At 41.9% G+C, this 22,143-nt stretch overlaps 1 protein-coding gene across 9 annotated transcripts in view; it reads left to right on the plus strand.

The window, feature by feature from the left end:
- Window positions 1-22,143, plus strand: part of cacna1c (calcium channel, voltage-dependent, L type, alpha 1C subunit) — a 737,294-nt gene that overhangs the window by 301,430 nt on the left and 413,721 nt on the right. For all 9 annotated transcript variants that reach the window (XR_012100621.1, XM_073059289.1, XM_073059283.1 and 6 more), the window contains exon 4: window positions 16,848-16,987. Coding sequence is in view for 8 of the 9 variants with exons in the window: in XM_073059289.1 (XP_072915390.1) it covers window positions 16,848-16,987 (140 nt within the window). In the remaining variant the exon portion in view is untranslated. The remainder of the gene's footprint in view (window positions 1-16,847; window positions 16,988-22,143) is intronic.

Raw genomic sequence — 22,143 nt, forward strand, 5'->3', positions numbered from 1 at the left:
TTCTACTGCACTCCTCAGTGTCCTACCATTTACCTTGTATGTTCTACCTTGGTTTGTCCTACCAAAGTGCGATACCTCACACTTGTCTACATTAAACTCCATCTGCCATTTTTCAGCCCATTTTTCCAGCTGGTCCAGATCCCTCTGCAAGCTTTGAAAACCTTCTTCACTGTCCACTACACCTCCAATCTTTGTATCATCAGCAAATTTGCTGATCCAGTTTACCACATTTACCAATCTACCTGCATATTGAAATCCCCCATGGCTATCATAACATTGCCCTTTTTACATGCCTTTTCTATCTCCCATTGAAATTTATATGCCTCAACCTGGCTACTGTTTGGGGGCCTTTGTATTATTCCCATCATGGTGTCTTGACCTTTGCAGCTTCTTAACTCTACCCACAAGAACTCTACGTCTTCTGATACTATGTCACCTCTTTCTAAGTATTTAATTTAATTTATTTTTTTTTACCAAAAGAGCCACCCCACCTCCTCTGCATACCTGCCTGCCCTTTCAATATAAGGGGTATCGTTGGATATTATGTACGTGCATACATTTGAGATTGTTTCCTGATCAGTAAGGGCATCAAAGGTTGTGGCGAGTCGGCGGGTGCTCGGGACTGAGTGGAATCTGGGATCAGCCATGGTGGAATGGCAGAGCAGACTCGATGAGCTGAATAGCCTAATTCTGCTCCTGTCTTACGGTCCCAACTATGATCCTCTTTCAGCCACGATTCAGTGAAGCCCACAACTTTATGACCCTTTTCAATTTTTTGATTTTGTCCTCATGTTACACTTCAACTCACCCCACTGACTGCAACTTTGCCCTATCACCTGCCTGTCCTTCCTCATAGTCTCACTACACAATGTATTGACTTGTACTGTACTCCAAGTGCCGATCCTCAGCCCTGTCACTCTGGTTTCCTTCCCCCTCTGCCAAATTAGTTTAAACCCTCCCCAACAGCTCTAGCCAACCTGCTCACAATGATCTTGGTCCACTTCAGGTTCAGGTGTAAATGAGGGATAAACTATGCTGTAAATTTACACATTAAACATGACATGATTGAAAATCTTATCCGATCAATTATTCTTGAATTTAGCAGAAATTCAAGCCAGTGGGCAGCATGCCATAGATTGCCTGAAAGTAGCAACTTGTGAGTAGATTTTTCCCTCAGAGAAAGGGTGTTTTGACTAACGAATTTTCCTTGGCGTGATTATATTTCTATGGACCTGAGCCTGGGAAAGTCCTTGTCAGAGTATTTGTCAGTGGAGTAAGTGGAAGAGCAAGTGCATTGAGGATGTTACCATGATGAAACACTACACTGACAGGGTAACCAGTGGATTGGGATGCATCAGGACTAGTAAATTTTGGCCTAATTAAGTGGCTGCTCCAGTTAGCTGAAGTTTAATGGAAATAGTTAAAAAGGTAGAAAAAAAGACAAACTACTGGTTTAAATCAAAGCAAGAAGCGGAGAGGGAAGAGGTAAAAGAAGTTCGGAGAGCAGCTGTTTTTTTTTTAACTGATCGGGGCAAAGAGGATAGACTGTGCAGGCGCGTGATGTAGCGCGCCAAAGGTTTAAAAGAAAGACCGCCATATACAGTGGCCATCGTCATAGCGGCCATTGTCGGAGTGGATTGAGGTGCAAGCGCTTGAAAGTCGGCCTCGGAGATCAGCGGGGGAATTTAAAAAGCGAGCAGAGGCTGAGTACGAGCTTCACTCAGGTGAGGTAAGGCCGGGTAAGCTCCTTTAATTAATCTAATTAGTATAGGAGTAGGTAATGGAGGTAGCAGTTAGGGCAGTTGAGTGCTCCGTTTGCAGTGTGTGGGAAGTCAGGGCGAGCACAGCTGTCCCTGATGACTACACCTGCAAAAGGTGCATCCAGCTGCAGCTCCTGACAAACCGTGTTAGGGAACTGGAGCTGGAGCTGGATGAACTTCGGATCATTCGGGAGGCAGAGGCAGAAATAGACAGGAGTTTCAGGGAGATAGTCACCCCTAGGAGTCAGGAGACTGGTAGGTGGGTGACTGTCAGGAGAGGGAAGGGAAATAGACAGAAAGAGCAGAGCACCCCTGTGGCTGTTCCCATCAATAATAAGTATACGGTTTTGGATACTGTTGGTGGGGACGACCTACCAGGGACAAGTTGCAGTGGTTGCGTCTCTGGCACCGAGACTGGACCCTCAGCTCAGAAGGGAAGGAGGGAAAAGAGGAGAGCAGCAGTGATAGGGGATTCGATAGTTAGGGGGACAGATAGGAGGTTCTGTGGAAGAGATCGAAAATCCCGGATGGTCTGTTGCCTCCCTGGTGCCAGGGTCCGCGATATCTTGGATCGAGTTCTCAGTATTCTCAAGAGGGAGGGTGAGCAGCCAGATGTCGTGGTCCATGTAGGGACCAATGACGTGGGTAGGAAGTGTGAGGAGGTGCCAAGTTAAAGGATAGGACCTCCAGGATAGCAATCTCAGGATTGCTACCTGTGGCACGTGCAGGTGGGTTTAGAAATAGTAAGATAGTGCAGATCAACACATGGCTGAAGACATGGTGCAGGAGGGAGGACTTCAGATTTATAGTGTTACGTACCCCGTAACTGGGTGTCTAACCAGCAGAGAAAGAAGAATCCGTTGGAGTCTGCTGGTACTATATTTAAAGGTGTTTATTAATAAAAATAAGCAAAACCATATCAATAATACAAATATACATATAAAACAAGTTAGCAGTAATAAACCTAAAAGTGTAGGAATAATAATAATCAATAATAAACAAGCTCTATCGTTGTCTAGGAGTAAATGAATTGTCATAGAAAAGTATAAAGTTCAGTTCAGTTCATGAGTGCTGAGGTAGTTATGCTTGTTGAGTTGTAATCGTTGAAGAGAGTGAGAGAGTGAGAGAGTGAGAGAGTGAGAGAGTGAGAGAGAGTGAGAGAGAGAGAGAGAGAGAGAGAGAGAGAGAGAGAGAGAGAGAGAGAGAGAGAGAGAGAGAGAGAGAGAGAGAGAGAGAGAGAGATAACAGCTACAACAGCCCAAACCTTCCTTTGCTTTCTTAATCCGTCATATCGTTGTGGTCATTCAGTTATGACCTCTCCGTCCTTCTGCTAGACCGTTCTTCTGTGGTGGACTCGTCACTCTGGCATGAGTGGACATGCACACAAGCCCCCACCGGCCCTGCTTTTACACTGATAGCCTTACTGACCGACCTCCTGGTTCGGTCTTCGAAGCCCCCACCTTTCTTGTGGGTTCCAACACTCAATCAGTGTCCACTGGCGTGTCTGAAGGGTGTCTCTCCAGGCCTGTCTTTTTATCCCTACTAACGGGGTCTCAGCTAACCATCAAATCAGGCCACTTCTGCAGTCCACTGAGGAATGTTATTGAGCAAACTATTGTCCTTGCAGCGAAACAGTAAATAATTCAAAAAGGAGTCACAATACAGATAATCAGCAATTTCCCCCTCTCTCTTACCTGTCACAAATGTTCTTGCCGGTTTTTCGTCTCTCTTTCTCATGGTCAGCATAACAACAGTAATAGTTCATGGTTCTCAGGAGGGGGGGTTGGGAATGGTTAACCCTTCACCCCATTGTCCATTAGGTCTGTTCGTCACTCATAACAATAGATAATTGGGCAGTTTTCCAGGGAAGGTGGGACCTGTTCCAGTGGGACAGTTTACATCTGAACTGGAGGAGGACAAATATTCTTGCAGGTTGGTTTGCAAGAGAGGCTCCAGTGGATTTAAACTAGATACGAGGGGGGAGGGGAACCAGGGTGTAGAAACAGATGTATGGGAGAAGGAAGAAAAAGAAGACAGTAACGTTCTTTGTACTGTTAGAGATAAACAGAAATGAAGAGGTGGAGAATTTCTTAAATGCATTTATTTTAATGCTAGGAGCATTGTAAGAAAGGTGGATGAGCTTAGAGCATGGATTGATACCTGGAAATATGATGTTGTAGCTATTAGTGAAACATGGTTGCAGGAGGGGTGTGATTGGCAACTAAATATTCCTGGATTTTGTTGCTTCAGTTGTGATAGAATCAGAGGGACAAGAGGGGGAGGTGTTGTGTTGCTTGTCAGAGAAAATATTACAGCGCTGTTCTGGCAGGATAGATTAGAGGACTCGTCTAGGGAGCCTATTTGGGTGGAATTGAGGAATGGGAAAGGTGTAGTAACACTTATAGGGGTGTATTATAGACCACCTAATGGGGAGCAAGAATTGGAGGAGCAAATTTGCAAGAAGATAGCAGATATTTGTAGTAAGCACAGGGTTGTGATTATGGGAGATTTTAATTTTCCACATATAGACTGGGAAGGCGATACTGTAAAAGGGATGGATGGTTTGGAGTTTGTAAAATGTGTGCAGGATAGTTTTTTGCAGCAATACATAGAGGTACCGACTAGAGAAGGGGCAGTGTTGGATCTTCTGTTAGGGAATGAAATAGGTCAGGTGACGGAGGTATGTGTTGGGGAGCACTTCGGGTCCAGTGATCACAATGCCATTAGTTTCAATATAATTATGGAGAAGGATAGGACTGGACCCAGGGTTGAGATTTTTGATTGGAGAAAGGCTAACTTTGAGGAGATGCGAAAGGATTTAGAAGGAGTGGATTGGGACAATTTGTTTTATGGGAAGGATGTAATAGAGAAATGGAGGTCATTTAAAGGTGAAATTTTGAGGATACAGAATCTTTATGTTCCTGTTAGGTTGAAAGGAAAAGTTAAAAGTTTGAGAGAGCCATGATTTTCAAGGGATTTTGGAAACTTGGTTAGAAAAAAGAGAGATATCTACAATAAATATAGGCAGCATGGAGTAAACGAGGTGCTCAGGGAATATAAAGAATGTAAGAAGAATCTTAAGAAAGAAATTAGAAAAGCTAAAAGAAGATACGAGGTTGCTTTGGCAAGTAAGGTGAAAATAAATCCGAAGGGTTTCTACAGTTGTATTAATAGCAAAAGGATAGTGAGGGATAAAATTGGTCCCGTTGAGAATCAGAGTGGACAGCTATGTGTGGAGCCGAAAGAGTTGAGAGAGATTTTGACCAATTTCTTCGGTATTCACTAAGGAGAAGGATATTTAATTGTGTAAGGTGAGGGAAACAAGTAGGGAAGTTATGGAAACTATGACGATTAAAGAGGAGGAAGTACTGGCGCTTTTAAGGAATATAAAAGTGGATAAATCTCCAGGTCCTGACAGGATATCCCCTCGGACCTTGAGGGAAGTTAGTGGAGAAATAGCAGGGGCTCTGACAGAAATATTTCAAATGTCATTAGAAATGGGGATGGTGCCGGAGGATTGGTGTATTGCTCATGTGGTTCAATTGTTTAAAAAGGGTTCTAAGAGTAAACCTAGCAATTATAGGCCTGTAAGTTTGACATCAGTGGTGGGTAAATTAATGGAAAGTATTCTTAGAGATGGTATATATAATTATCTGGATAGACAGGGTCTGATTAGGAACAGTCAGCATGGATTTGTGCTTGGAAGGTCATGTTTGACAAATCTTATTGAATTTTTTGAAGAGGTTACGAGGAAAGTTGACAAGGGTAAAGTAGTGGATGTTGTCTACATGAACTTCAGTAAGGCCTTTGACAGGGTTCCGCACGGAAGGTTAGTTAGGAAGGTTCAATCGTTAGATATTAATATTGAAGTAGTAAAATGGATTCAACAGTGGCTGGATGGGAGATGCCAGAGAGTAGTGGTAGATAACTGTTTGTCAGGTTGGAGGCCGATGACTAGTGGTGTGCCTCAGGGATCTGTACTGGGTCCAATGTTGTTTGTCATATACATTAATGATCTGGATGATGGGGTGGTAAATTGGATTAGTAAGTATGCAGATGATACTAAGGTAGGTGGCGTTGTGGATAAGGAAGTAGGTTTTCAAATCTTGCAGAGAGATTTAGGCCAGTTAGAAGAGTGGGCTGAACGATGGCAGATGGAATTTTATGCAGTTAAGTGTGAGGTGCTACATTTTGGTAGTAATAATCCAAATAGGACATACATGGTAAATGGTAGGACATTGAAGAATGCAGTAGAACAGAGCGATCTAGGAATAATGGTGCATAGTTCCCTGAAGGTGGAATCTCATGTGGATAGGGTGGTGAAGAAAGCTTTTGGTATGCTGGCCTTTATAAATCAGAGCATTGAGTATAGGAGTTGGGATGTAATGTTAAAATTGTACAAGGCATTGGTAAGGCCAGATTTGGAGTATTGTGTACAGTTCTGGTCACCGAATTATAGGAAAGATGTCAACAAAATAGAGAGAGTACAGAGAAGATTTACCAGAATGTTACCTGGGTTTCAGCACCTAAGTTACAGGGAAAGGTTGAACAAGTTAGGTCTTTATTCTTTGGAGCGTAGAAGGTTGAGGAGGGACTTGATAGAGGTATTTAAAATTATGAGGGGGATAGATAGAGTTGACGTAGATAAGCTTTTTCCATTGAGAGTAGGAGAAATCCAAACAAGAGGGCATGAGTTGAGAGTTAAGGAGCAAAAGTTTAGGGGTAACACGAGGGGTAATTTCTTTACTCAGAGAGTGGTTGCTGTGTGGAACGAGCTTCCAGTAGAAGTGGTTGAGGCAGGTTCGGTATTGTCATTTAAAGTAAAATTGGATAGGTATTTGGACAGGAAAGGGATAGAGGATTATGGGCTGAGTGCAGGTCTGTGGGACTAGGTGAGAGTAAGCATTCAGCACGGACTAGAAGGGCCGAGATGGCCTGTTTCTGTGCTGTAGTTGTTATATGATTATATATGGTTACTGTTTAACTGAGTAATGAAGTATTATTTAAATGAATCAAAATACTGTATTAGAACACTATCAATACTATTACAGTACTATAAAACTGTGTATTACAGTAGTTCCTAATAGTTATCAACAGGAATTCAGTCAATGTATGCTGCTGTGTTTTATTGAACAAAATTAGCGCAGGCACCTAGTGCAGATAATGGACTGCTTTCAGTGACTGCATCCTCCAAATCTTAATTTTCATTGTAACATTCAACATAATTGATAGATAGATAGATAGATAGATAGATACTTTATTCATCCCCATGGGGAAATTCAACTTTTTTCCAATGTCCCATACACTTGTTGTAGCAAAACTAATTACATACAATACTTAACTCAGTAAAAAAATATGATATGCATCTAAATCATTATCTCAAAAAGCATTAATAATAGCTTTTAAAAAGTTCTTAAGTCCTGGCGGTAGAATTGTAAAGCCTAATGGCATTGGGGAGTATTGACCTCTTCATCCTGTCTGAGGAGCATTGCATCGATAGTAACCTGTCGCTGAAACTGCTTCTCTGTCTCTGGATGGTGCTATGTAGAGGATGTTCAGAGTTTTCCATAATTGACCGTAGCCTACTCAGCGCCCTTCGCTCAGCTACCGATGTTAAACTCTCCAGTACTTTGCCCACGACAGAGCCCGCCTTCCTTACCAGCTTATTAAGACGTGAGGCGTCCCTCTTCTTAATGCTTCCTCCCCAACATTGTTGATGCCTTCAAATTTTTCATAGCTCCTAACTTGTTGAAGTAGTGAAATCAGTTTATCTTCACTTCCAGCCAATGTTGGCATCTCCAAGCCTGAATGCTTGAAACCACAGTGAGCAAAACGGTTTTGAATTGTCTACTGCTTATTTATCACCAACTATCAGTGACAAAAATAGCAACTGATTCTATTTATAAACTGCTTACTCTAAGCATGATGTAGTGTCTGATGGCCACACACAACTGACCCTAGTTAAAAACTGTACGGCACAGTCTCCTTACCCAATTAAGTGGCACAGTGTCCCAATTAAAAAAGAGGGAATCCTGACTATTTTCTTTAAGGTTTGTCCCAAATAAGCAGATGTCCTACCGGTAATTAACTAATGACCCAACTAACTGGAATCCATTGTATTTACCTAGTTGCCAAGTTTGGGTATTTTACTTACTTACTGTAAGTAAGGGAAAAAATAAATAGGATATGTTGACCTACTGAAGAAATGAGGTGGGACATGGCTTATTTCCTTAAGATTTAGGAGATTATTTCAGCACATTGATTTCATTCTGGTCCCTCTGTCCCTCCTTCCACCCCCCAGTTTTATCATTTACCCACCCATTAAAGGTATTTTAGAGTAGCTAATTGACCTTCTAACTTGCATATCTTTGGAATGTGAGAGGAAATAAGGGTATCTTGAGAAAACCCAAATAATTACAGGCAGAACAAGCAACCACCACACAGGTCAGCTTTTGTGTTGGCTGAGCTATTGCACAAAGTAACATGGACCCTAATGACCTGCTTCTGATCTGTAAAATTCTGTAATGCAATATAAATATTTTTCAGATTTCTCAAAAAAACTCAGTTTATTACTTACTTTAGAAATTTGGTCTATTATTGTCATATGTACTGAGATTCAGTGAAAAACTTATTTTACATACTATTCATATACGTCAATTCGTTGAAATAGTGTAAGTTTCAACAATAACGGTACAGAATAAAGTGTTACAGAGAAGGTGTAGTGCAGGTTAGCAATACGACACAAGGTATTAACAAGGGAATTGTTTGGTCAAGGGTCTGTCTTATTGTACTAGGGAACTGCTCAATTGTCTTATAAAAGCAGCCTAGAAGCTTGGTGGTACATACATGCAATTTTTGTGTCTTTGCATTGTACTGCTGCAACAAAACAATAAAATTTATGTCCAATCGGTAGGTAATAAACCTAATTCTGATTCTATTTGTGCTTACTATAGTTTTGTTTTAAACTGGGGTCATGGATGGCAAGAAATGGAGAGTATAGAGTCAGTCACAGAGAGGAAGGGACAGCAGTGATCAGTGGGTGAGATCCAAAATAGGGAAAAAAATACAACAGTAATTATTTGTCATAATTCCAGAAAGGAAGGATTCCATGAGAAAGATGAATAGTCTGTGGTTAACAAAGCAAGTTAAAACAAATAATAAATCAAAAGGTAGAGCACACACCATGGCAAGAATCGAGGTAGACCAAAAAATTGGGATTTTTGTAAAACAGCTGTGAAAGATTAAAAAATTAATAAGGAGAGCGAAAATTGAAAACTGACAAGTAAACACCGGTATAATAGATTCCTTTTTGAATCAGATGTGAATGTCAGACTGCAGAAGTGAAAGATTAAATATGTCAGTAAATATTCCAGACAGTTGGTCCACTCCGATTTTAGTACTCAGCTGCCTTCTCTCTGGAATAGTTATATTTTGTGGAATGCTGCTGAGCCCCAGTAATAATTTCTGCAGATGAATCCAGTTAGATGCTCCACTTCACACTTACCTGGGTAGAACTCCATCTGCCACTTTTCAGCCCAGTTTTGCATCCTATCAATGTCCCGCTATAACCTTTGACTGTCCTCCACACTATCCACAACACCTCCAACCTTTGTGTCATCAGCAAACTTACTAACCCATCCCTCCACTTCCTCATTCAGGTTATTTATAAAAATCACAAAGAGTAAGGGTCCCAGAACACATCCCTGAGGCACTCCACTGGTGACCGACCTCCATGCAGAATATAACCCGTCTACAACCACTCTTTGCCTTCTATGGGCAAGCCATCTCTGGATCCACAAAGCAATGTCCCCTTGGATCCCATGCCTCTTTACTTTCTCAATAAGCCTTGCATGATGTACCTTATCAAATGCATTGCTGAAATCCATATACACTACATCTACTGCTCTTCCTTCATCAATGTGTTTAGTCACGTCCTCAAAAAATTGAATCAGGCTCGTAAGGCATGACCTGCCCTTGACAAAGCCATGCTGACTACTCCTAATCATGTTATACCTCTCCAAATGTTCATAAATCCTGCCTCTCAGGATCTTCTCCATCAACTTAACAACCACTGAGTTAAGACTCACTGGTCTATAATTTCCTGGGCTATCTCTGCTCCCTTTCTTGAACAAAGGAACAATATTTGCAACCCTCCAATCCTCCGGAACCTGTCCCATCCCCATTGACGATGCAAAGATCATTGCCAGAGGCTCATCAATCTCCTCCCTTGCCTCCCACAGTAGCCTGGGGTACATCCCATCCGGTCCTGGCGATTTATTGAACTTGATGCTTTCCAGAAGCCCCAGCACATCCTCTTTCTTAATATCTACATGCTCAAGCTTTTCAGTCTGCTGTAAGTCATCACTACAATCACCAAGATCCTTTTCCATAGTGAATACTGAAGTATTCATTAAGTACCTCTGCTATTTCCTCCAGTTCCATACACACTTTCCCACTGTCACACTTGATAGGCCCTATTCTTTTACATCTTATCCTCTTGCTCTTCACATACTTGTAGAATGCTTTGAGGTTTTCATTAACCCTGCCCACCAAGGCCTTCTCATGGTCCCTTCTGGCTCTCCTAATTTCCTTCTTAAGCTCCTTTCTATTTGCCTTAAAATCTTCTAGATCTCTAATATTAACTCACTCTCTGAATCTTTTGGAAGCTTTTCTTTTCTTCTTGACCAGATTTATTACAGCCTTTGTACACCACGGTTCCTGTACCCTACTATAACTTCCCTGTCTCATTGGAACGTACATATACAGAACTCCACACAAATAACCCTTGATTAATTGCCACAGTTCTTCTGTACTTTTCTCTGAGAACATCTGTTTCCAATTTAAGCCTCCAATTTCCTTCCTGATAGCCTCATAATTCCCCTTACTCCAATTAAAAGCTGCTCTAACTTGCCTGTTCCTATCTCTCTCCAATTCTATTGTAAAAGAGATAGAATTATGATCACTATCTCCAAAATGCTCTCCCACTGAGATCTGACACCCGACCAGGTTCATTTCCCAATACCAGATCAAGTACAGCCTCTCCTCTTGTAGGCTTATCTACATATTGTGTCAAGAAACCTTCCTGAACACACCTAACAAACTCTACCCCATCTAAACCCCTTGCTCTAAGGAGATGCCAATTGATATTTGGGAAATTAAAATCTCCCATCACGGCAGCTCTTTTATTATTATACCTTTCCAGGATCTGTTTCCCTATCTGCTCCTCGATATCCCTGTTACTATTGGGCTGTCTATAAAAAAACTCCCAGAAAAGTTATTGACCCCTTCCTGTTCCTAACCTCCACCCAAAGAGACTCTGTAGACAATCCCTCCATGGCGTCCACCTTTTCTGCAGCCATGACACTATCTCTGAGCAACAGTGCCACACCCTCACCTCTTTTGCCTCCCTCCCTGTCCTTTCTGAAATATCCGAAACCCGGCACTTGAAGTAACCATTCCCGTCCCTGAGCCATCCAAGTCCCTGTAATGGCCACCACATCATATCTCCAAGTCCTGATCCACGCTCTAAGCTCATCCGCTTTGTTCACAACACTCCTTGCATTAAAATAGATACATCTCAAACCTTCAGTCTGAGTGCGTCCCTTCTCTATCACCTGCCTATCCTCCCTCTCGCACTGTCTACAAGCTTTCTCTATTGGTGAGCCAATCTCCTCTTCCCCAGGCTCTTCAGTTCGGTTCCCACCCCCCAACAATTCTAATTTGAACTTTCCCCAGTAGTCTTAGCAAACCTCCCCACCAGGATATTGGTCGCCCTGGGATTTAAGTGCAACCCTTCTTTTTTGTACAGGTCACACCTGCCCCAAAAGAGGTCCCAATGATTCAGTAATCTGAATCCCTGCCCCTTGCTCCAATCCCCAAGCCACACATTTATCCTCCACCTCATCCTATTTCTATTCTCACTGTCGCGTGGCACAGGCAGTAATCCCGAGATTACTACCTTTGCGGTCCTGCTTCTCAACTTCCTTCCTAACTCCCTGTAGTCTTCTTTCAGGACCTCTTCCCTTTTCCTACCTATGTCATTGGTACCAATATGTACCACAACCTCTGACTCCCTCCGACCGCAGGATATCTCGGATGCGATCTGAAACATCCCGGACCCTGGCACCTGGGAGGCAACCTACCATCTGAGTTTCTTTCCTGCGTCCACAGAATCACCTGTCTGACCCCCTAACTATAGAGTCCCCTATCAGTACTGCCTTCCTCTTCCTTTCCCTACCCTTCTGAGCCACAGGGCCAGACTCTGTGCCAGAGGCACGGCCACTGCCGCTTCCCCCAGGTAGGCTGTCCCCCCCCCCCCCAACAGTACTCAAACAGGAGTACTTATTGTCAAGGGGTACAGCCACAGGGGTACTCTCTAGTAAATGACTCTTCCCCTTCCCTCCTGACTGTGACCCACCTGTCTCTCTCCCGTGGCCCCAGTGTGACCACCTGCCTATAACTCCTCTCTATCACCTGCTCGCTCTCCCTGACCAGGTGAAGGTCATCGAGCTGCGTCTCTAGTTCCCTAACTCGGTCCCTCAGGAGCTGCAGCCCTCCGGGAGGCTAGGAGACTCTACATCTGACACCGAGCACGCATAATATCTCCTTTCCGCAATTAACACAGTTAAACCTACCTCGCCTCGTCCTGTTACCTCCTAAGCCCGTTGAGCCAAAGCCCTCTCACTCCGCTGCCTGCACCAATGCGGATGGTGGGGTCCTTGACGATTGATGCCGTTTTCTTGTGTCTGCTGTCCTTGTAGATGTGAGCAAAGGTGGGGAGGCCTTCAGCTGTATCCATCACTATTTGTAGACCTTTCCATTCTTGGGCATTAGTGTTTCCATACCAGACCAGACCCTTCATCTTCTGAACTCCAAAGGATGCAGGTCTCATTAGTACTGGCTTTCCCATTAGAGACTTAACCCATTCAGCTATTAGCTTAGTACTTTCTTAACAGTTGCACATGTATTACACGGAATTAATGTTGTAGGTAGGAAGAATATACTTGCCTTGAAGGTAATGTAGTGCATTTTTTACAGATTGATTCCTGGGTTGAAAGACAAAAATTAGCTCATGCTCTGTTGAAGTTAAGAGAAGTGACTCGTTGATCACCCTCAATTCTGAGAGGTTGATAGGCTGGAAAGCAGAAAGTATGTTTGACTATCTAAGGAGTTAGGGTATAGTTTCAGCATAAGGGATCATTCACTTAGGACTGAAATGAGAATAAGGTGAATTTTCTCTCAGTAATTTGCTGCTGTAAATCCTTTATAGCCATTGTTTTACAACATTGAATCACAGTGGATTTAATTTGGCTTTTTTGCCACTGATAACAGAAAATACTCTTTTGTGTCAAAGTGAAAACAAAATTCTACAAATTGGTTTAAATTTACTACAATTAGTAAATACAAGATAATCAATTGCTTAATTACTGACCCCTTTTAAGTCAGTATTTAGTAGATGCACCTTTGGCAGAAACAACAGCCGTGAGTCTGTGTGGGTAAGTCTTTCTCAGCTTTGCACATCCAGACTCTGCAATAATTCCCCATTCTTCTTTACAAAACTGCTCAAGCTCTGTCAGATTACATGGGGGTTGTGAGTGAACAGCCCTTTTCATGTCTAGCCACAAATTCTCAATTGAATTGAGGTCTGGACTCTGACTTGGCTTCTTCAGGACATTAACTTTCTTGCTTTTAGGCCTTTCCTGTGTAGCTTTGGCTTTATGCTTGCAGTCAATGTCTTGCTGGAAAACAAATCTTCTCCTAAGTGGCAGTCCTCTTGTAGACTGCATCAGGTTTTCATTAAGTATCTCCCTGTATTTTGCTGCATTCATTTTACCCGCTACCTTCACAAGTCTTCCAGGGCCTGTGGCAGTGAAACATCCTCAGAGCGTGATGCAGCCACCATGGTAGGGATGGTGTGGCTTTGATGATGTGTGGTGTTTAGCTTATGCCAAACATAGCGTTCAGTCTGATGGCCAAAAACTTCAATAGAACCTTCTTCCAGATGACTTCAGAGTCTCCCACATACCTTTTGACAAACTCTAGCTGGGATTTCATGAGTTTTTTTCAACAGCTGCTTCTCTTTGCCACTCTCCCATAAAGCTGCAACCAGAGAAATACTGGGCAACAGTTGTTTATGTGCAGTCTCTTCCATCTCAGCCACTGGAGCTTGTAACTCCTCCAGAATTGTATCTTTGTATCTGAATCCTTGCAGATAGAAGTGTATTTTTACTGCAGTTAATTGAAACACCTTGACTGAACATGGTGATCTCCATTTAGCTAATTATGTGACTTCTAAAACCACTTCTAATACCAATCGGGTTCACCAGTGATGATTTGAGGTGAATATTTATGCAATCAATTATTTTGTGTTTTATATCTGTAATTAATTTAGATCACTTTGTGGAGATCTATTTTCACTTTGACATGAAAAAATCCTTTTCTGTTGATCAGTGTCAAAAAAAGCCAAATTAAATCCTCTGTGATATATACGAGGGGTGGTTGATAAGTTCGTGGCCTAAGGTAGGAGTCCATTTTAGAAAACCTAGCACATTTATTTTTCAACATAGTCCCCTCCTACGTTTACACACTTAGTCCAGCGGCCATGGAGCATACAGATCTTTGACTTCCAGAAAGTGTCCACAGCAGGGGTGATTGATAAGTTTGTGGCCTAGGGCAGAAGGAGATGAGTTATACAGCTCTCTTTACATGCACGTGCAGGCCAACTCCTTGAGTGATTATGCCGAAAGTTTGAAATTAATAACATCTCCTGCTACCCTAGGCCACAAAGTTATCAATCACCCCGATGAGTTATTAATTTCAAACTTTCTGCATAATCACTCAAAGAGTTGACCTGCATGTGCATGTAATGAGAGCTGTATAACTCATCTCATTCTGCCTTAGGCCACAAACTTATCAATCACCCCTTGTATATGTTAAATAAGTAGTGCAAAAAGAGAACCAAAAAAAAAGTAAAAAACAGTGAGGTAGGGTACATGGGTTCATTATCCATTCAGAAATCTGATGGCCAAGGGGAGGAAACTGTTCCTGAGACATTGAGTGTGAGTCCTCAGGCTCCTGTTGCTCCTCCTTGATGGTAGCAATGGGAAAAGGGCATGTACTGGGTGATGGAGCTCCTTGATGATGGATGCAGACTTTTGAAGATGTCCTTGATGCTGGGGAGGCTACTGCTCTTGATGGAGACGGCTGGGTTTGCACCTTTCTGCAGCGTTTTACGATCCTGTGCAGACAGTGATGCATCCGGTTAGAATACTCTCCATGGTACATCTGTAGAGTTTCTCGAGAGTTTTTGTTGACACACCAAGTCTCTTCAAAGTTCTAATGATATATAGCCACTGTCGTGTCTTCTTTGTAATTGCATCAATATGTTGGACCCAGGATAAATCTTCAGAGATGTTGACATCCAGGAACTTGAAACTGCTCACCCTTCCCGCTGCTGATCTCTCAATGAGAACTGGCATGTGTTCTTTCAGCTTCCCCTTCCTGAAGTCCACAATTAACTCCTTGGTCTTACCGACATTTAACGGTTTTGTGACACCACTCAACCTGCTGAACATTACTGTTCATCTCCTTGTCACCATCTGAAATTCTGCTGACGTTAAGTGGATCATCAGCAAATTTATAGATGGTGTTTGAACTGTGCCTAGCCACTCAGTCTTGGGTGAAACACTTGGCATCATCATGGTGGTTGTGTAGGGGGTTGGGGTGGGGTGTGATTGGAGTGTCCCTATGGCCAATTTCTCCTATTTGTATACTCTATGGTCAAGAAAGTCCAACAGTGCCTCAAAATACTCAGGAGGCTAAAGAAATTTGGCATGTCCCCATTGTCCCTTACCAATCTTTATTGATGTATCAAAGAAAGCATCTTATCCGGATGCTTAACAGCCTGGTGTGACAACTGCTCTGCCCGATGCGCCAAGAATCTGCAGAGTTGTGGATGGTGCTCAGCACATGGAGAAAACCAGCCCTCCTTTCCATGGACTCAGTAAAGCAGCCAAACAGTTTCTGTTCTCCCCTCTACCATCAGGCAGAGGATACAAAATCCTGAATACAACCAGGCTCAAGGACAGCTTCCACTCAGCTGTTATGACTATTAAATGGTTCCCTAGTGATACAGGTTTCCCCCGCTATCTGAAGGTAGAGCGTTCCTATGAAACCATTTGTAAGCCGAAATGTCGTAAAGCGAAGAAGCAATTACCAATAATTTATATGGGAAAAATTTTTGAGCGTTCCCAGACCTAAAAAATAACCTACCAAATTATGCCACATAACACATAAAACCTAAAATAACTCAAACATATAGTAAAAGCAGGAATGATATGATAAATATACAGCCTATATAAAGTAGAAATATTGTATGTACAGTGTAGTTTCACTTATCAAAATCGGGAAGACAGCGAGCTGAAATTGATTTGGAGGGAAAAATCGGCATGTACACACATGCGCACACAACTGCCCACACAAGGCTTCAGGGTCATGTTAGTCTTTCTTGAGGTAAACATACATATAAAGCGGGTGTCTGTTTTTTCGTAAAAGTGAAAATCCTCTTTGGTTAGCAAAATCAGGTACCTATGTAGGTCTTTTGTAACAGCAAGCTGTCGTAAAGTGAACGTTTGAAAAATGGGGGCCACCTGTAGACTCTTGACATGACAACCTACCTTGTTATGATCTTACACCTTATTGTTTACTTGCACTGCACTTCTCTGTAGCTGTTACACTTTATTCTGCATTGGTTTTGTTTTACCATGTTGTACTTCAATGCACAGTGTAATGATTTGATCTATGTGAACAGTATGCTGGACAAGCCTTTTGCTGTACTCGCCAAAAGTAACAATAATAAACCAATTCCAATTGCTTCTTACTTTATATTCTTTATATTTTGTATGCTTAGGGATCCTCAAATAGATTATGATTCAACAACAAGTGAAAAAGATTGCTTAGATTTAATTTAATTAAGGTACTGTTAATATAGGGAGTGATGGCTAGTCGAATGTAATGGCAGGTAGTCTGTCATTTCACATGAATTACACTAGTATCAGCACAATAATACTGTGTTTTTTTTTCTTACAGGAGCAAGTGGAATATCTGTTTCTCATCATTTTTACAGTGGAAGCATTTTTGAAAGTAATAGCTTATGGACTTCTCTTTCACCCCAATGCGTACCTCAGGAATGGCTGGAATTTACTAGATTTCATTATAGTGGTTGTAGGGTGAGTGGACATCTTTTTCACCAAGATGGTTTTCCCCTTGATAAACTATTGGAATGTAATTATTAATGTATTTTATACGGCTTTCAATTATATAAATTTTACAAGAACGGCACCCCTTACTTTAGGTCACAAATAACAACAAACAAAACCTTGCTGGTGTCTACAAGTTGATGCAATGGTATGCAATAGGTCTGATGGCAATGAAGATTACTTAATCCAAAGTAAAGTTTCCACTGATTTATATGTAGTGCAAGTTTGCTGATCACCTGCTGTTGAAGCTCACTTGCACTTGAAGCAAGCTGTGAGGTGCAGTCTTGAATTTGGAAGCCGGTAGCCGGAGGAATACAGAGGCAAACACAGCGAGGTCTTTGTAAGCATCACTGACACATTTCACCTGATAATGGAATCTCCACTCCAGGTTTGTTGGCCGTTGAAAGTTGGCACTAAAGTGAATGCAATTATCTCTGATAATAATCAGAAATATTCAAAACATAAAAAATATTGTAAATAATCATAACAGTAAGTATTACTATTAACCATAAAAATAAAATGCTTAAACATTAAATACATTTAAATCAGCCAAATTAACCTAAAATAAAAGAGAAGGAAATTAACTTGCATTTACCTTTCCATATATAGCCTTATTTGCTCATTGAAATCATTGAGCCTGCAGTTTCTGTTATCTTGCCACAGGTGCAGCAAGCATATTTCCGATCCCCAGTGCTTATAGAAGTTGCAGTGCTATCACATGGACTTGAATGACATCAGTAAAATAACTGGCAGGCTGTACTTCATGGGTGGTATAACAACAGATCATCTTTTTCCACATGTGGAATCACGTTCTGTGGGCAACGTAAGATCATATTTAATTTTGTGGGGAAATTCCTTAAAATTGGCATCTAGTAACAATCTTAGTAACACTTTGCTGTAGATGAGTCTATCCTGCTGCATTTTGGAATGTGGCAATCCTTTACAACTGACATAGCATTAGGTGATTTTCATTGTGACTGGTACCATTTCATTTTATTCTGTAATTTCTCAGTTCCACCTCTTTTCTGTTTAAAGAAGTTACTACAGAATTTTATACTACTTCGGTGCTGCAGAATGTTGATCTCAATTAGTTTATTACACAGGCCCATTTCATGGCATGGATACTTTACAAAAACAGAACTAAGTACCTTCAGATTGTGAAGAAGTGGGCAAACAGGAGTAATTAGGTACACGTCTAATCACAATGCATTAGTACTTCACTGGTTACGTTCATACAAATTATACCATTGTATCATTTATTGCTTAGGACATTGACCTTACCACAAAATTGCAAATGATGATTGAAGAATATGTCTGGGTTCATTTGGAAATGGAGAAGCATAGACACTTTGCACAAAGTCCCCATATTATTCATAAGAAAATAGAAGCAGGATTTGAGTTACTTGTCATGCAATTCAATATAATAGTGCGTAATCTGCTCCAGGCTTCAATTCTTCTCTTAAGCCAGTTCCCCATAGCCCTCAATTCTCCAATCTTTCAAAACTTTATCTGGTGCCTGTTGAAGTATCTCCAGTGATCTAAGTTCCATAACCCTCCAGGGTAGAATATTCCAGAGATTCACCACCCTCTGTGAGAAGAAACACTGATTCATTTCAGTTTTAATTGACTTTTTCCTGGGTTGGACGTATGTACTTAGTCACATTTCATAGCCGGCACTGCACTGATGTAAGCAAATAGAGCAAGCTATTTTTTTAAAAAAGTAAATCTTAAACGGTTATTGAAACTGAAGTCTGTCATCGACTCTTGAGCAGTTCTTAGCCTATTCTTTAATTTTCACTTTATTGTCATTACAAATCTGTCTCTTTTGGTTGGATCTGCCTGGCATATCTATGCAGGTCTCAGTCTTTGAAGAGCCTATCACTGTTCCTTCACTTTTTTTTCATATCAATGGTTTTTTATCAAATCAAGGGACCCTTCCTTCTCAAGGCCACCCTTATATATCAAATAAGTAAAAGACCAGGACCTGCAAAGATTGTGTTTGTTCCCTTGAACTGTGATTGCACTTACATAAAGGTTCTGACAAAAAAATTCCAGGGCCTTTTTTAATCAATTATAGTATTGGATTGTTGTAATTATTTTCTCATAGCTTCAAACATGGAACAATGCTCTGAAATTAAGTATGTCAGAGTGGGATGGAGGATTAAAGATTTTAGAGATATCTTCCTTATAATTGCTACTCATTGGTTTGACTTACCCAGTGTCATGGAGACCATATAAAACTTGATGCAGTATACTCAATTAAAATAGTTACAAGTAAATTGCTGCTTCATCAGAAGGGCAAGAGTTAAAGGGGTTGGTGATGCAGATTATAAGGATGCGAGGGAAAGAGCTATGAAAAAGGAAATAGTATTGGTGGAGACAAAAGAAGGAGCTGGAGCTTTGTGGACCAAATAGTCCCTTTGGAATGCTGTGAAGGGAGGGCAGTAGAAGCTAGTCTGCTGGTGGTGCCATATTGGAGGTGTCACAAATTAAAGGTCTGTTGAAATGGAGGCTGGCGGGGTGAAAGGTGAAGGGTATACCTATCATTGTTTTGGATAGGAAAAGATACTGTGAGACCAGAAGCACAGGAAGTGGAATAGTTACCTTTCAGAGCCCTACAAACCATAGCAGACGGTTTATGAAAAAAACATTGGTGACAGTGATATAAAAGATGATATAATTCAAGAAGATACAATAAAGGCTGAGAAACTGGAAGAATAGAATTAAGTCCTTACAGAAAACATGGTGGGGATATTTATATGTAAGGTATCTGTGGGGATTGATGAGCTTCAACTTCAAATTTAAGTTCAATTTATTGTCATTTAAATGGACTCATGTATAATACCAAATGAAGCAACTTTCCTCCTGAACAAGGTGCACAACACAGTACACATAGCTCACACACACATAACACATAAAGTAATATTACCGCCTGTAAATTAACATATAATAAATTGCATTTATGACACAAGTTAAAAAAGAAAACAGTATTTTGCTATTGCTGTTTCATACGTGATGTGACCAGAGTGGTGACAGGGAGTTCAGTAGTCATTTGGCCTGGGGGAGGAAGATATTTCCCATCCTAACAGTTCTTGCCCTAATGTTTGGTACCTCTTGCCTGGTGGTAGGGTGAGGGGAGTCAAAGAGGTTGTTAGATGGATGGGAGGGATCACTGACGATGCTAAGGACACTGACTGCATACGCAGTGCTCCTGATATGTCTCTGACGGGTGGAAGAGAGACCCTGATGATCTTCTCAGCAGTCCTTGCAATCCCGATGCAGCTGGTCAAAACAATCTCAATGGTGCTCCTGTAAAAATTGTTCAGAATGGGGAGGTGAGGGGTGGGGAGCCTGACTCACCTCAATCCCCTCAGGAAGTGGAGACACTGCTATGGTTTCTTGACCAGGTGAGATTGTCCATATGTGCACTTTGAGAATCTTGGTGCTCCTAACTCTCTTCGAGGAGAAGCAGTGAGGAGTGGTCAGCCTGCACCTTTCTAAAGGCCACGATCATCTCTTTGATCTTGCCCAAGCTGAAACCCAAGTTGTTGTGCTCACACCATTCTACCAGCAGCTCTGCCTCTTCTCAGTACACCGTCTCACCGTAATTGTTGATGAGGCCAACCGCTGTGAACATGATGATTCTGTTTGAACTGAATCTAGTAGAGCAAGCGTGTAACAGCAGCATGAACAGCAGTGGGTTGAGCACACAGCCTGGGGAGCGCCAGTGCTCAGCGTGATGGCACGAGCTGTTTCTGCCAACGCAGACTGACTGTGGCCTTTCTGTCAAGAAGTCAAGGATCAAATTAAAGACCGAGGCATTGAGACCCAGCAAGGACAGTTTACCCACCAGGTTCTGTGGGCTGATTGTATTAAAACGCCAAGCTGAAGCCAATAAACAGGTTCAAAGGTTCATTGAATGTCAAAGAATACAACTCTGAAATTCTTCAGTTCTCTGGGCAGCCATGAAACCAAGAAAGAAAAAGAAAACAAAGGCAGCTCGATCATCAACCCCCAAATCCACGTAAAAAATGGAACAGGCACATCAAGCCCCAATTCCCCCCTCCCAGACAAAAACTGAGCAAAACAGGTCAGGGTACATTGCCCTCCAAATCCCTCCTCCCGCACATAAAGGGGACAAAAACAGAACAGGCACATCAGCCCCCAAGTCCCCCTTGCCACACAAATTAACAGACAAGATGGTTCAGGCACATCAACCCCCAAATCTCTCCTCCCACACAAAAAAATCAAACAAAACGGCTCAGGCACATCAACCCCCAAATCCCCCTCCCACACAAAAAAATCAAACAAAATGGATCAGGCACATTGACCCTCAAATACCCTCTTTAAAAAAACCAAGAAGATCAGGCAAGAAACATAGAGCATAAAAACTATAAGACTGAAAAATAGAGTCTGTAGTCCCAAAGTCCAAATCAAAAACACAGTAAAAACCTGGATAATAGACTCCAGGCCCAGACTCAACAGCAGGCTGCCCCATCTCCGGTACAAAGCAACCAATCAAAAGACAGTGCTCACCCTCTGCACTCACGTCAATGCTTCCTTTAATCTTCCTCCTCGTCATGTTAATCAGTGAACAATGGGAGCTTTAATCTGCGAAATGGAGCCATGCCTCAGTCCTGCAGCCTGCCCGTTATGAGGTTCACGCACACTGCGTCCCAGAGTCCTGTTGGAGACACCCAAACGATCTGCACACCTCCGCACTCACCTGGACGTTACAATCACCCTCGTGCTTTAATCAGCAAACAATGGAAACTATATTTTGTGAAATGGAGTCTAATATTGGCTCGTACGCCAGCCTGCAGGCATCTTGCCACAAGGTTCACTCACGTTGCCTCTGCCTCCCAGAATCTCGCAGTCTGCAGAGCACTGAAGTACCCAAATGACCCGCAAACAGCAAGACGTGGGCTCCAACAGTTCCAGAATCACTTTCAAGATGAGAAACAAATGTAGAAGACACAAAAGAAGTGAAAAAAATGGTTTCATGATCTATCCAGAAGATGTTGACCAAAGAAGGAACATTATAGGCAGATGCCATCTTGACTGTTATAAACTGCATCCAGCCATATGAGGCATTATTTTCTAGCTGAGACAGGACAGAGTGGAGT

Source organism: Hemitrygon akajei, chromosome 10 (genome assembly GCF_048418815.1).
Source record: "Hemitrygon akajei chromosome 10, sHemAka1.3, whole genome shotgun sequence".
In the NCBI taxonomy this organism is placed as follows: Eukaryota; Metazoa; Chordata; class Chondrichthyes; order Myliobatiformes; family Dasyatidae; genus Hemitrygon; species Hemitrygon akajei.